The 12,841-nt window shown below is 35.4% G+C and overlaps 1 protein-coding gene across 13 annotated transcripts in view; it reads left to right on the top strand.

Annotated features, from left to right (window-relative positions):
- RFX3 (regulatory factor X3) overlaps nt 1-12,841 on the top strand; it is a 274,106-nt gene that overhangs the window by 224,497 nt on the left and 36,768 nt on the right. For all 13 annotated transcript variants that reach the window (XM_024555052.4, XM_045191054.2, XM_045191047.2 and 10 more), the window contains 4 exons: nt 3,725-3,840; nt 4,273-4,427; nt 8,372-8,469; nt 11,512-11,661. In XM_024555052.4, coding sequence (XP_024410820.1) covers nt 3,725-3,840; nt 4,273-4,427; nt 8,372-8,469; nt 11,512-11,661 — 519 coding nt within the window. The remainder of the gene's footprint in view (nt 1-3,724; nt 3,841-4,272; nt 4,428-8,371; nt 8,470-11,511; nt 11,662-12,841) is intronic.

Below are 12,841 nucleotides of genomic sequence, written 5' to 3'. Positions count from 1 at the left end.
TAGGGAACTGAATAAATAAAATATGGTGCAGTCTATAAAGTGGAATATTATGCAGCCATTTAAACAATAGACAACTCTAAATATACTAATATGGAACAGACTTAGGATTTATTTTTAAAAGGAAAAAAGCGAAATGCAGAACAGTATGTGTAGCATACTATCATTTGAATGAAAAAGAACATGTATATACATCTCTCCAGAAGAAAAAACATGAAAATATTAATGGCTATTACCTTTGTAAAGGAAACCAGTGACTGAGAATCAGGAGAAAGAGCCCTAATTTTTTAATACACTCTTGTGCCCTTTGAATTTTACACCATCAGTGTGTATTTATATCAAAAATATTTTCTAGAAATGTTTGATAAAGCACGTTAGGTGTTCCTTCCAGGGACCAATGAGGCTTCAATTTTGTATATTTTTATGCTAATTAAGGTTTTCCTCAGTATTTTCCATCCCTACGTCCTACTCCTTTACCAAGTATCCCATGTCAGAATGGGCTACAGGTCTCTAGTAGGTGCACTCTTTCCAAGCCAGCGTGTTAGGTAAGACACCTGCCACTCACTTGGTGCTGAGGGGATGATGGACTGCAGTAAGAGTTTTCATAAGTGCCTTTCCTTTTGAAAAAGGAGTCTGTTTAGAATTTAAGTAGCTTTATTTCAGGGCTATTTGTGATCTACTTAGAGGTAAAAGATAATCCTTTGGATTCCACAGTCAGCCCTCCTGACTGCCCACAATGCAGTATATGAGAAATCTCAGCTCATAGCATTCACAGACCTCTCCCCACTCCAGAAATAAGAACTGCTTGAATAAATCCGAGTGCTTGTCAAGGGTGCTAGATTATTAACAACCAAGGCTGAGCGAGCCCTCTCTTTGTCAGCGAACCATGTGCCAGAGTGTTCTTCAGCATATCCGGCCAGTCTGTCCCCAACATTGGGAATGATAACAGACACTTAATACCTGCTTCTCTTTGACTACTGTACTTTTCCAAATATTAGAGAATTTCTGGATTTACACATCTAGAAAATATTTTTTCTTTCTACATAAATATCCTATATATATAGGTATTCAGTAAAGATTCATAGAAAGATTATCTAAGCAATTTCTCTGTGTTCTCTGAACCTTGCTTTAAGCAAACCAGTCTACAGAAATATAATTTGGATATTTTTAAAGTTTCTCATATTCAAAATATAAGTTGGAATGTGATTATTTACATTACTAAAGAATATACAGTAATATTATTCTAAGTGAAAAACTCCCCCAACAAGATGAAAATATTCTTTGGATTACAAATGTTCATTAACATTCCAGTTTTCAGTATTGCTGTATATGAAAAGAGACAGACGTGTAAGATAATCAGTCTTTGTGGGAAATGGCAGTCCGTGGAATGAGCCCCATTTACTTCAGGGTTAACCAGAACCTGTGCCATCTCGTAGGGCACATAGGAGCAAATATGAAAAACAACAATTCTATTTTTTTCTGTGAAGTTTCCAACCTTATAAAGTACAGGTACATGAGTTTCATATCCAGTCCTGTAAATAGTCATTTGCTCTAAGATCATAGAATGGGGATTGTTGAAATATATGTTCATATTTTAAATATGAACGTACTTGAAAGATGGTGAATGGACAAATGATAAATGTTTCGTTTGTGTGTAAAACTGCCTCAGGAGGCTGTTGTGAAGAATGTCCTTTTTGAAAGAATTAGAGATTATTTAATTTGAAGAGTTACTAAATTTAAGATGCACTGAATTACTTTATCTTATATCATGTCTCCAGTGATTTATGTTTATTTTAATTTTTACTTTTTAGTTTTAGTGCGAGTGGGGGAGGAGAGAGACAGTTGTTGTTTGTTGGTTAATTTGTTTGTTTGTATTCATGCATTCACTGGTTGGTTCTTGTGTGTATTGTGACTGGAGACCGAACCCGAAACCTTGGCGTGTTGGGACAACATTCCAACCAGCTTAGCTGCGCATCTGGGGCTCCTACGGTTTATATTTTAAAGAAAGAATAATATATCTGTTTTTCCTGTTATTTGAAACCCTCACAATTTTTTATCAAAGATATTTTATAACTATCGTTAGTTTTAGGTAAGGAACAAGTATAATTTTCTGTACAAGATGCTGCAACACTAATTTTTTTCTTTTAACATACACATAGTATTCTGGCAGCAGTCTCATAGATAGAAGTATGTAAGATTATTATATAAGATATTAATAGTTACTTCATTAGTAGCTGTCTCTTGGAATGTGCCTAAGCTACACTCGAGAAAACAGCTATAATAATTTGCCTCTTGAGAAGGTTTTAGTGTTTGCCTGGGAGGAGGAGCATCTGTATGCCCTTTACTTTCAGGGCTTGCCCTTGCATTTTTATTGTTGCTGATATAAAAGATTGAAGAGTATGTTAATTAATTTTCCCCCTTCCCTCCATTTTCATTACTAACTACTTGCAGGTTTTTCTACTAGTTTTCAGAATATGTCTCAAACAGATTTTGCTTAATATTTGAATTGTTCTCAGAGTTTTTTGTGTACATCATCAGTTATTCTCTGCATTATATAAGGCCAGTCTACTCAGGCAGCACAGACTGCAGAATTATGATGTTGTATTTTCCCCTTTTTGCCTTAAATCCTAATAGTGGCTCTGTCGATTGTCCCCTGTTGTCTCTTAGCTCCTGTGATTTTTGTAGATTTCAACAGGGCTGTTCTGCCTGTGTTCTCAATGTTGAGGATATCAAACATATACTGACAACTTCTTTTATGCTCAAAATAATCACAGAAGCACATGTTCATTGCACAAACAAGTTGTTCTTTGGTTTTATGACTGCTTTTATCTAAAGGTGAATTTACAAACTAATTGCAAGGGTGGGGTGAAACTATATATGATCATCAAAAGTTAATGAAAGTGGCAAAATTTAGCATCTTCAAAAATAAGTCCTTGATGCAGCTGGATAATGGTTCTAGGAGAAGAAAGTGAAGTCCCGGCCCCAAGATTACAGAGGGGGATATTCTTAAGACTGTTCCCTAACGAGAATGTGCAGAGATAGGATTGAGTGGGAGACATTGTGTGACCAACAAGAGGAACTTGCTGTGCTCTTTGTCTGCCAGACAGGCGCTATCATCTGACGGCCTGCCTGCCTGTGGTTTCTGACCCAGCCTCTCTGGAACCCGTGGTCAGCAGCCTTAGACAGGGCTGATTTAGTCCCAACTCTGTCTGCCACACACGAGCTCACCTCCACACCCTTCACTTTGGCCTTTTCGATGTCCAGTGGACACACCTAGCCCAGTGAGGACTGACGCGAATTCAACCTATGTTCTGTGCCCTGGAGTCTGAGAATAAGAAGAGTGGCAGCAACCCTGGAGGCAGAGGAAAGCAATGGGTAAAAGCATGGAAGAAAAGAGAAAAAAATGGAGAGGACAGGAAACAAGCACGACAGTGGGGGGGGGGGGCGGGGGGGGGGGCGGGGAAGAGGTGAAAGTGAGAAATATGAGGCCATTATGGGAGAGAAAAGAGTCCTCCTGCTTAATCTTTCAAGAGTTGTTTTTACCTTTTCTTCCTAGCTAATCTCTTTTGTTTTCCTACTTCCATTGGCCCAATTTAGTCCAGTTTTGCCATGTTAACTTATGAACCCACAGGTATCTCTACCATCTAAGTCCTATTACATTATGCGATCCTCACACCTCCACATAAGAAATATTGTAAGGTAATACAGTAACCATTCTGTCTTTTAGGCAATATTGGACGTTGTTGTGAATCTTCAGTTTAGCCTGATAGAAAAATTGTGGCAAACATTCTGGCGCTATTCTCCCTCTACTCCAGCTGACGGCACTACCATTACTGAATCAAGGTCAGAATCAATGTGCTTTTCCAGTTCATTTTCATGGCTGAGTAGATGTCACAGCTAATAAATTAGAGATATGTATACCAGTTGTGAACCCTACCTGATAACATTAAATGGATTGAAATAAACCACAAACTGCTCTCTTGAGGTTTCAGCATGTGTGTTATAGCTCCCATTTTATTGAATTGGGGGACTGTGGTAGAGCTATTTCATCCTCATGGAGTTAGCATCCTATCTGCCGTTCATACCGTCAGAAAGTATTAACGTGCACAGGCAGCTCTGGGGGAGTGTTATGTATATCCAGCCGTATGACACCAGTGCAATGGTGGTATAGTTCTAACCTCAGTAATATTTGATAAACTAAAACGATTTTTAAAGTCCATTTTCTTTTTTATCCTCATTTGCCATCTATTCATTTGCTACATTTATTCACACCAGCAATCTGAGTGAAATAGAAAGTCGACTTCCGAAAGCAAAGCTGATAACTCTGTGCAAACATGAGTCTATCCTGAAATGGATGTGTAACTGTGACCATGGGATGTACCAGGCTTTGGTGGAGATTCTCATCCCCGACGTCCTTAGACCTATTCCTAGTAAGTTAAATGCAGACAAGTACGGATGCTTTTGTTCTCATACATTCCACCTAGGAAGTTTGGGGAAGTGACATTGATCTAGAGTGATTCTAATCTCATTTAGGTTTGCCACTAGAAAGTATGCAACCCAGGGTATTGCCTGAAAGCAGCCTAGAGCAGAACTGTAGTAAAAGGGGAACAGATGATCTGTTTTTCAATCCTTAGTAGTTTTCATTTTGAAATAAAAGCTAACCTCTGGATTAAAAAGCAAGAACACTCGCAAGCCAGTCAGCCAATTATGTAAAAATTACTCTACACAAGGATACAGTTTCCTTCGTGAAGCCAGAATTTTTTTGAAATCTGTAATTGGTAGGCCAGCCTCTTTCATGGTTGCTTTTTATTTGAAATGAATTTATCTTGGTTTCTACTGAAGTTGAATTCCTATGTATTGTAAAAGCATTTACTTTGTCACCTACATCCTATTAAGAATTACAAATGCAGTTTCCATTTATTAACTGTAATGGTTAACTGGCATTTTGAGAGACAGAATCAGTGTAACTACACACTGCATCCATCATGAAGCAAATAGGAATTACATAGATAAGTTAGGTTACTTTTTGAAGTTATGGTTGCTTTTTACACAAAGCAAACAAAGCTGTTTTCTGCAAGTGTCAATGTAAATGCTACCCTAGGTACTTGTGTAGAGCACGTGGAATGATTTCATGCTCACATCTTTATGAACACATACCAGTGACCTTAACTTTTAAAGACTGGGGACAGAATTTCCTCTCTAAGGTGGCATTAGTAAAGTAAAAGCAATCGTTTAGCTTGTGAAATTGGTGACCATGTACTTTAAGTACACCATTCACCATTTTAACCATTCAGGTGATTTGTATTAAATTATTCATACAATATTTAAATAGGGATTCAATAGAACAAATAGTGAAGAAACTAACATTTTTATGTTTATATACTTTTTTCTAAATATGATAGATAACAGTGGAAGATATGCTATTTCATGTGTTCTTTACCTCTTTAAAATATATGCTTAACTGCATATTTACATATAATATCAATGAACACACATTAATTTGTACAGAAATTTGTTTTTAAAAGTCCAGCCGCCATTGTCTCACATTTTTTTCAATTGCTGATGTTTTCTACTCTATCTACATCATGTTCCTGACTAAGGATTGATTAAAAGTGATGTCATGAAAATTTCGATGTGTAAATAAATTCTCTACTGATTTATGTTTCAGAATCTGATTTTTCCTGATTTCATCGTGCTTCCTGTGCTCTGAGTTATAATCTCTAGAGATGTTTCAGAGAGGTTGCATGGGATAGCTCATTAGTCTATGACACCTTCCCACCAATTTCTCTCACAAGATAAAAGATGTCAGTGAGCACTTTCTTAATTGAGGCAATTCAACAACATCAGTATTCATTAACTAACTCTAAAATCTTAAGCTTCCATGTTAGCCTCACAAGACTATAGACTTACAAATTCAAGTTTTCTAACTTAAATCATGTATCAATTTTAAGTTAACTTTAAGCCCCGCAATTTAAATACACAATACATTCGACATTTGTTTTTTGTAAATCGTGATTTAAAAACCAATTTATTCAGTCAAATACATTGTTTCTACATTCAGCAGACAGCTCATCTTCAGGAATTTTCAAATAAATATAGTTTTATAGTTTCTCTGAAATTACAAGGCTCATTAATATGCCAAGTAAATTTGTAAATTTAATTCCCATTCTACAAAAAGACTTAGGAAAATAAAGCATAAAATACAGTTTAGATAGCTAGCTTTCTATTGTATATATTTTAATATTAATCATGAGCAGGTTGAAACAAGTTAGCTTTGCAATAGATTTTACATTTCAAACATCCATTCATGAGAAAAGTTGTCAAAGTTAATGTACACAGTTTGATCTGATGTGAACCCATAGAGAGAGCACACATGAGTTTATTTTAAAAATTGTTATTTTGTGGCTACTAGTTCTTTACTCTATCACTTACTGTCCAGATGGGATTCCTTTTTTTAGCCAAAAAAATGTCTGCATCTCACACTAATTTAAAGTCAGCTTGAAGCTACTATATTCTAAAATATATTTATCTGAAAATGAAAAAAAAGTTAAGTGCAAAGAATTGTATAAGAACTCAACTCTTAACACTTAAATGTACAGTTATGAGGTATACTTAAAGACTTAAAGGTGGCTCAAAATTTCATTTAGTACAAAAAAGTAAAATTTTAAAATCAGTAGATATCTCTTTATTTTAAACATATCTCTATATTTTACGATCTCTCTAGTATCAAATTTGTCTAGATAACACAAGACTCATTGATTTTTTTAGGTAACCTTTCCTAGTTCTTGGTTTTTTCAGGTTAATTATTATATATTAATTATAGGAAATGTAAAATACAGATAGTCGAATTGAATCTTGCAAAATATTTTTCTGAGTTTCAAAAAGTGTTGTTAATTTTTTTTCACTCTTTTTCATTTCCATTCATGCCTGCCCTCCATGATTCTAGTACATAATGCAGCAGAAAAATATTTTTCTTTCTTTTTTCTTTTTTGGCTAAAGTAGGAAGTTTTGGAAATTTGAAAAGATTAGTTCTCAAGAAATTTCCAACTCAGTGTTTCTAATAGATGATTCTCATGGTTAATAGTCTGCACTTCTCAAGTGTTTTTCCTAATCAAAATTTAGCCGTTTCAATTTCTCTTTTGTCATTTGACCAGTTAAATAAGTCATTGTTTAAAAAAATAGTTGTTTTTATTATTAGATTAGTAATATTTGTATCATCTGCAAGTAACTCAAGCAAACTAAATTGTCTAACTCTGCTTAACAAAAGTAATAGAGAAGCATGTCAGATTTGAGCACAGAAAGAAAAACCCAGACATTTAATCCCATCATTAACATTAATATTCTTGGGAGCCTTGGACAAAAATGTAACTTCCAGTTTTTTGTAGTAGAGTACCAGTTGTAATACCTACCTTTATTATAGGGAACCCACAAAGAATTATTTGTGAATGCCTCAAATATTTATTAAGTGCCTAAAACTGCTCCTACACTTGGGCACAGATAAAGTAAAATGCTAATGACTGAATTAGTTGTTGAATAAGAGAATTCTGTCTTCTATTACACGGCAGTCTCAGTAAACAGACCCCTGCTTATAAAGTAGTCAGTCATCCCTGATAATTGAAGGTGCTTCTGACCGTTTTATGGCCACCACAGAAAGCCACTCCCATGGAACCTATCCCTATTTCAGGTTTTTACACAGATACGTGAAGAATATGGAATGGACTATTTTAGGAATATCTTAAGAATATTGGTCTCTGAGACAGCAATTTTATCACACCGATCTTTTATTTCTACCTGGCAAGTGAAATAGAGAATAGTTATTCAAAATTTCAAGTTAGGCAATTTTAATTGTTACCTTACTTTTTTCACTTAGATTGAGAAATAACTACTCTAACTGATATGTTCTAATGTAAATAGAGGCCTAGAGAAGGAGAGGAAGCTTTGCATTATCCTCTTTTTAACTAAAAGAAAATAGATTAAGAGCTTGAAAAATCAAGATGAAGAACTTACAAGGGAAATAGCCTTTGAGTGCAGAGCTGTAAATGAAAAGTATTTTGTCTGAGATAGGAAATTCCATAAGTATATTCACAACTGGTATATGTTGCTATAAGCAAAAATGTTTGAATATTTTCATTTCCCAGCCAAGTATAATAAGTATCTGGGAGCAACATAGCTTTAAGAGAAAAAAAAAAGCCCAAAATATAATTCTTGAATGCTTTCAAGGTTAGGAATAATGTTAAATAAAGTCTCATCAGTGAGGACAATATAAGTTCTGTGCTATTTCAAATGTCATATATGCATGTTTTCCCTTATTCTAGCATAAAGATTAATGTTCTTTTGCATCTTTTTCGTTCTACTTTTATTCTTTAACATTTAGGTGCCTTGACCCAAGCCATTCGAAATTTTGCAAAAAGCCTTGAAGGTTGGCTTTCCAATGCCATGAACAATATTCCACAGAGAATGATACAAACCAAGGTACACTTTTATACCTTTGTTTTTTCTTTTGTGTTTAGGAAATTATTCTGGACTATGAATTTTATGTGTCCTCTGAAATGATGTTATTTAAAATGTTGCTATTATAATATATATAATTTTTAAAACTGATGTTTATATTTGTATTTTATAACCATGTAATAAAAAACTTGCACAAGAAATGTTTGATAATACACCTTTCCGAAAGACTAGGGAAGCATTTTAAATGTGGTGTATTTATACACCTTATATAAAGTATATATTTCAGATTGCTTGATTTCAGATATTAAAAAAAATAGCCTAGAATGTTCATATAGTTCTCGGTTTAATGACTTTTAGGTTTTTTAAGTCCCCTGCTATGCTCACTGTGCTGTAAAAAGTTCATGGAAATTAATATTCCTTTACTTTCAGAGTTTTTTTTTAATACTGGAGAATGCTTTTGTGAATCAAGTGAACAATTATCTCATAATTAATCAATGTACATAAGGAATGTGGATTATTTAACCAGAGATATGAATTCCAGTCTCCTTTCACCCCCTACTGACCGTGTCACTTTAGGTTAATCTGTAAACGTGTCCCATGGCAGGATTGAACTCATTTTGCCTAAACTTTTGTACCAAAAATTACATTTATGGGTTTTTGTCAATGACCATATCCACCATCAGACTCCAACAACATACATTATCTTTGAATTTGGGGATGTAGTTGCTACAAGTCTGTTTGCAAACCCAAGTAGCTCCCAGTTCTTTCTGCTTGGACTAAAGGTTTACAGTAACAGTGTTTCTAGACATACAGAAAAGACATTTCACTGATATTCCAGTTTATATTTTTGCTTTAGGGACTATGCTGTTAATACAGTAGGGATAGCCACATGTGGCTGTTTAAATTTGAATTTTAAATTTAAATTAATTTAAAATTTAGTTCCTCAGTCATGCTGACTACATTTCAAGTGCTCCATAGCACCATATGGGTGGGTAGTGGGTGCCATATTTGGCAACACCTGTGTATTGCATTCCCATCATTACAGAAAGTTCTCTATGGCAGGTCTGGAGTGCCACATTGAGGGGGGCAAACAAAGGAAGTGCTATTTGATTATGATGGAATGCTTTCCAACTTGGCAAAGTCAGTCATATTTATAATAGCACATCGAACAGTTGAAAGCAACTCCCTTCCCATGCCATCAAAGTGGATGTGGTAATAATCCAGCTGCAATATTGGCCATCTCATTGATTTCCAGATTTGATTTGATTTACCTTGGTGGAAGGCACCTTCTGCTATTCCTCTCTCACTGGTGTGCAGCATTTTTTTGAGCTGAATACTCAATTAATGAAGACAGTCTACTCTGACAGAGGAAATAGAACAATGAGATTATGACTGGGCATTGTTATCATAATACCTGGGTCCATATCCCCTCACTGTAATATAGTCTCTGTGTAACCTTGAGAAAGCTACTTAACATCTTTAAGTCATAGTATGTTTCTAGTAGGATAGTTATGAGAATCGAACAAATAATATATATGAGGCACTTAACACAGTGCCCGACACATGGTATGTTCTTGATTAATATAAACCACAGAAATTGGGAAAAGCGTAAGACTGTTTGGAGGCTATGTGAAGTTCCCCCAAGATCAACACAGTCCTAAAACATTTCACTATGCAAGTAGAGCATCCTTTGACCTGTGAATGCATTCTGCCACTCACCATCTGACTATTCAGTCAATTACTTCTGTACCAATAATGATTTAATGCCATGCCATACATTCCTATAAATATATTCAAATGCCCATTAGATCTGTTCATGTAACAAGTTTCCACAAGATCATGAGATTTAGATGTTTTCCTAGACTTTTATTTTTTGGCATTACCTTTGATATCTTTCATTGTAACCCAGTTCATTCAGGGTTGCAGCAGGAAACAAATGCTGTATCCAAAGGCAAAAATAACTGAAGAGTGTTCAAGAAGGTTTTATTTCCAAAGGTGTAAACAGAGTTAAGGAAAGGAATGCTAAAATAGCTCAGGACTAGCAATAGTGAGCAGTCCTGAATGCCCCTAGGCCTGAAGGGGAAGGAGGTGAAAGTTGTGGCATTTAAGAGATCGTCTTCTTGCTATACGATGTGGTCTTAGAAATAGAAAGGAGACTCTGCCAAAACAGGGAGAAAACAGTAATTGTGGGGGAGTAAATACTTGACCACTCTTTATTCCCATCCTTCAGTCTTTTTCTAGTGCCTGTCATTGGACGCCACCTGGAAGTTAGAGTGTAAGGAAGGCCGTTACTGTAGTATTTTACATTCAGGCGGATCTTTCTGGCACAGAGCAGAATAGAGAAGGGTGGGATGTAGATTGTGAAGGGCTAAGGGCAAAGGAAGATTTTCTGACTAGCCCTTTTATAGAGATTTACATTCTGAAAGAGTTCTTGTTGCTTGTATCTAATAAGTTTACCAGCTATATATATATGTGTGTGTGTGTGTATGTGTGTTGTTAAAAAGGCTGTTAATATGTTAATATGTTGTCAATACTTTTTTCACCTCAAAATTACCCAGGTTTCTATAAAATAAAGGTAGTAAGTCTGAATGACAGTGCTTTGAAAAGTATATATTTTTATCCATTTAAAAAAATTGGACTCTATAGTTTGGTTTTCCAAGTAAAAAGAAAAAAAATCATTTGCTGAGTCTGTAGTTGACTATCCTACAGAGAATAGAAAAAAAAAAGGAAAATCAACATTTTTCCTGCTTCCCTAGAGAAAGTCATTTCTTATTGTGGATGAGTAGTTACTTGTAAAACTGGTTTAATTAATGCTGCACTCAGATGTTGAAGAATGTGGGAGTTTGTTGTAGTCTTGACCTCAACCTACTTAAAAGGAAAATAATACTTTGTTTAGAGAGTTAAATGACATAATTTACAAGTAAGCTCTCTCACCAAATGAATTTGCAATAAGTTTCAGAGGGAAGCATTTAAAATTTGGCAAGGGAATAAAGATTTGAACATTTGTAGTGGTTTCTTTTACTGGAGGGGGAAAAATCCCAATTTAATTGGATTTCTTTACAGGTTGCCGCTGTAAGTGCCTTTGCCCAGACTCTGCGAAGATACACATCGCTCAATCACCTGGCCCAGGCAGCTCGTGCAGTGCTCCAGAACACTTCTCAGATCAACCAGATGCTCAGTGACCTCAACCGCGTTGACTTTGCCAATGTCCAGGTACTCTGTTTCCTTTTAAAAAATCTCTCTTAAGGGAAGACACTTAACTTTTTCATCTTAGTTAGGATCATCATATTTTTTTGCAAAGTTTCATCAATACACAGGCAACATCTCTATTCACAATGTCCTGAAAGAGGAGAGTTTCACTCAGCTGTGACTTTACTGCTCCTCTGTTTTGTGGTTAAAATCTGCTAAGGTTTTTCGTCCTAGAAGAAAACACATGTTACTGGGTTTGCTGAATAGTGAATGGACTAAGAACAATCACAGTCATTGAAGTTAGATAAGCAGGAGGTTAAATTCTTCCATCTTCTAGCTGTGGGATCTTGGGCAAGTTACTTAACTGCTCTGGCCTTTACTTTCTCTACTTTCGAACACCTGTCTTAGATTATTGTTTACACATTTAGTAAGCCCTTCACATTGTAACGCACCAGAAGTATTTGTTCGTATTCGCGCCTCATCTAGAAAGAACTAAGAACGACTCTTTCTGAGTTTCCTATAGGCACCTGGTATTTGTTCATTTGAAAAGAATTAGGTGCAATATGTTTGGCTATTTTGATCATCCTAACGAAAAAAATATATTTGAAACTTGTGATCAGACTACTCACTTGTACTTTAACGTACACTTAAAAAGAACTAATTTAGGAATGTTATTTGGAATCCCAACTAATAGCTCATTTTATATATTAAAGTAATAAAGCTAATTGCTACCATATAAAACAGTGCCATTGCTTACTAAAAATAGAAATAATAATAAAAGAAAAAATACATAAACCAAACATAAAAGTTAAAACTTTTGTGTTTTAAAAGAGAACATCAAATGGTGCCTTGGCTGGTATGGCTCAGTGGATCGAGAGCCAGCTTGTGAACCAAAGGGTCTCGGGTTCAACTGAGTTCAGTCAGAGAAAATAAATGAATGATTCCTAATAAAACAGCTAAGATTTTCAATTTTCTGTTCACATTATTTTTATTTGTGTATTTGTATGTCTGCAACCCTATGAAGTATTTACAGAAAGGAATCTTTCCAGGTTATGAACACCAACCTTGACAACATCTTTGTATGTAAATGGTCGAGTATATGTCTACTCCGCTACTCACTCTCCACCCACCAAAGTTGAGGCTACCTTTTCCCTCCCTCTGTTCTCAACTACCAAGTTTTCCTGGGTCCACATGACGTGATTAA

Source organism: Desmodus rotundus, chromosome 1 (genome assembly GCF_022682495.2).
Source record: "Desmodus rotundus isolate HL8 chromosome 1, HLdesRot8A.1, whole genome shotgun sequence".
Classification (NCBI taxonomy): domain Eukaryota; kingdom Metazoa; phylum Chordata; class Mammalia; order Chiroptera; family Phyllostomidae; genus Desmodus; species Desmodus rotundus.
Note: the sequence above shows the minus strand (reverse complement) of the source record. Positions and strands in the feature narration are given on the sequence as shown.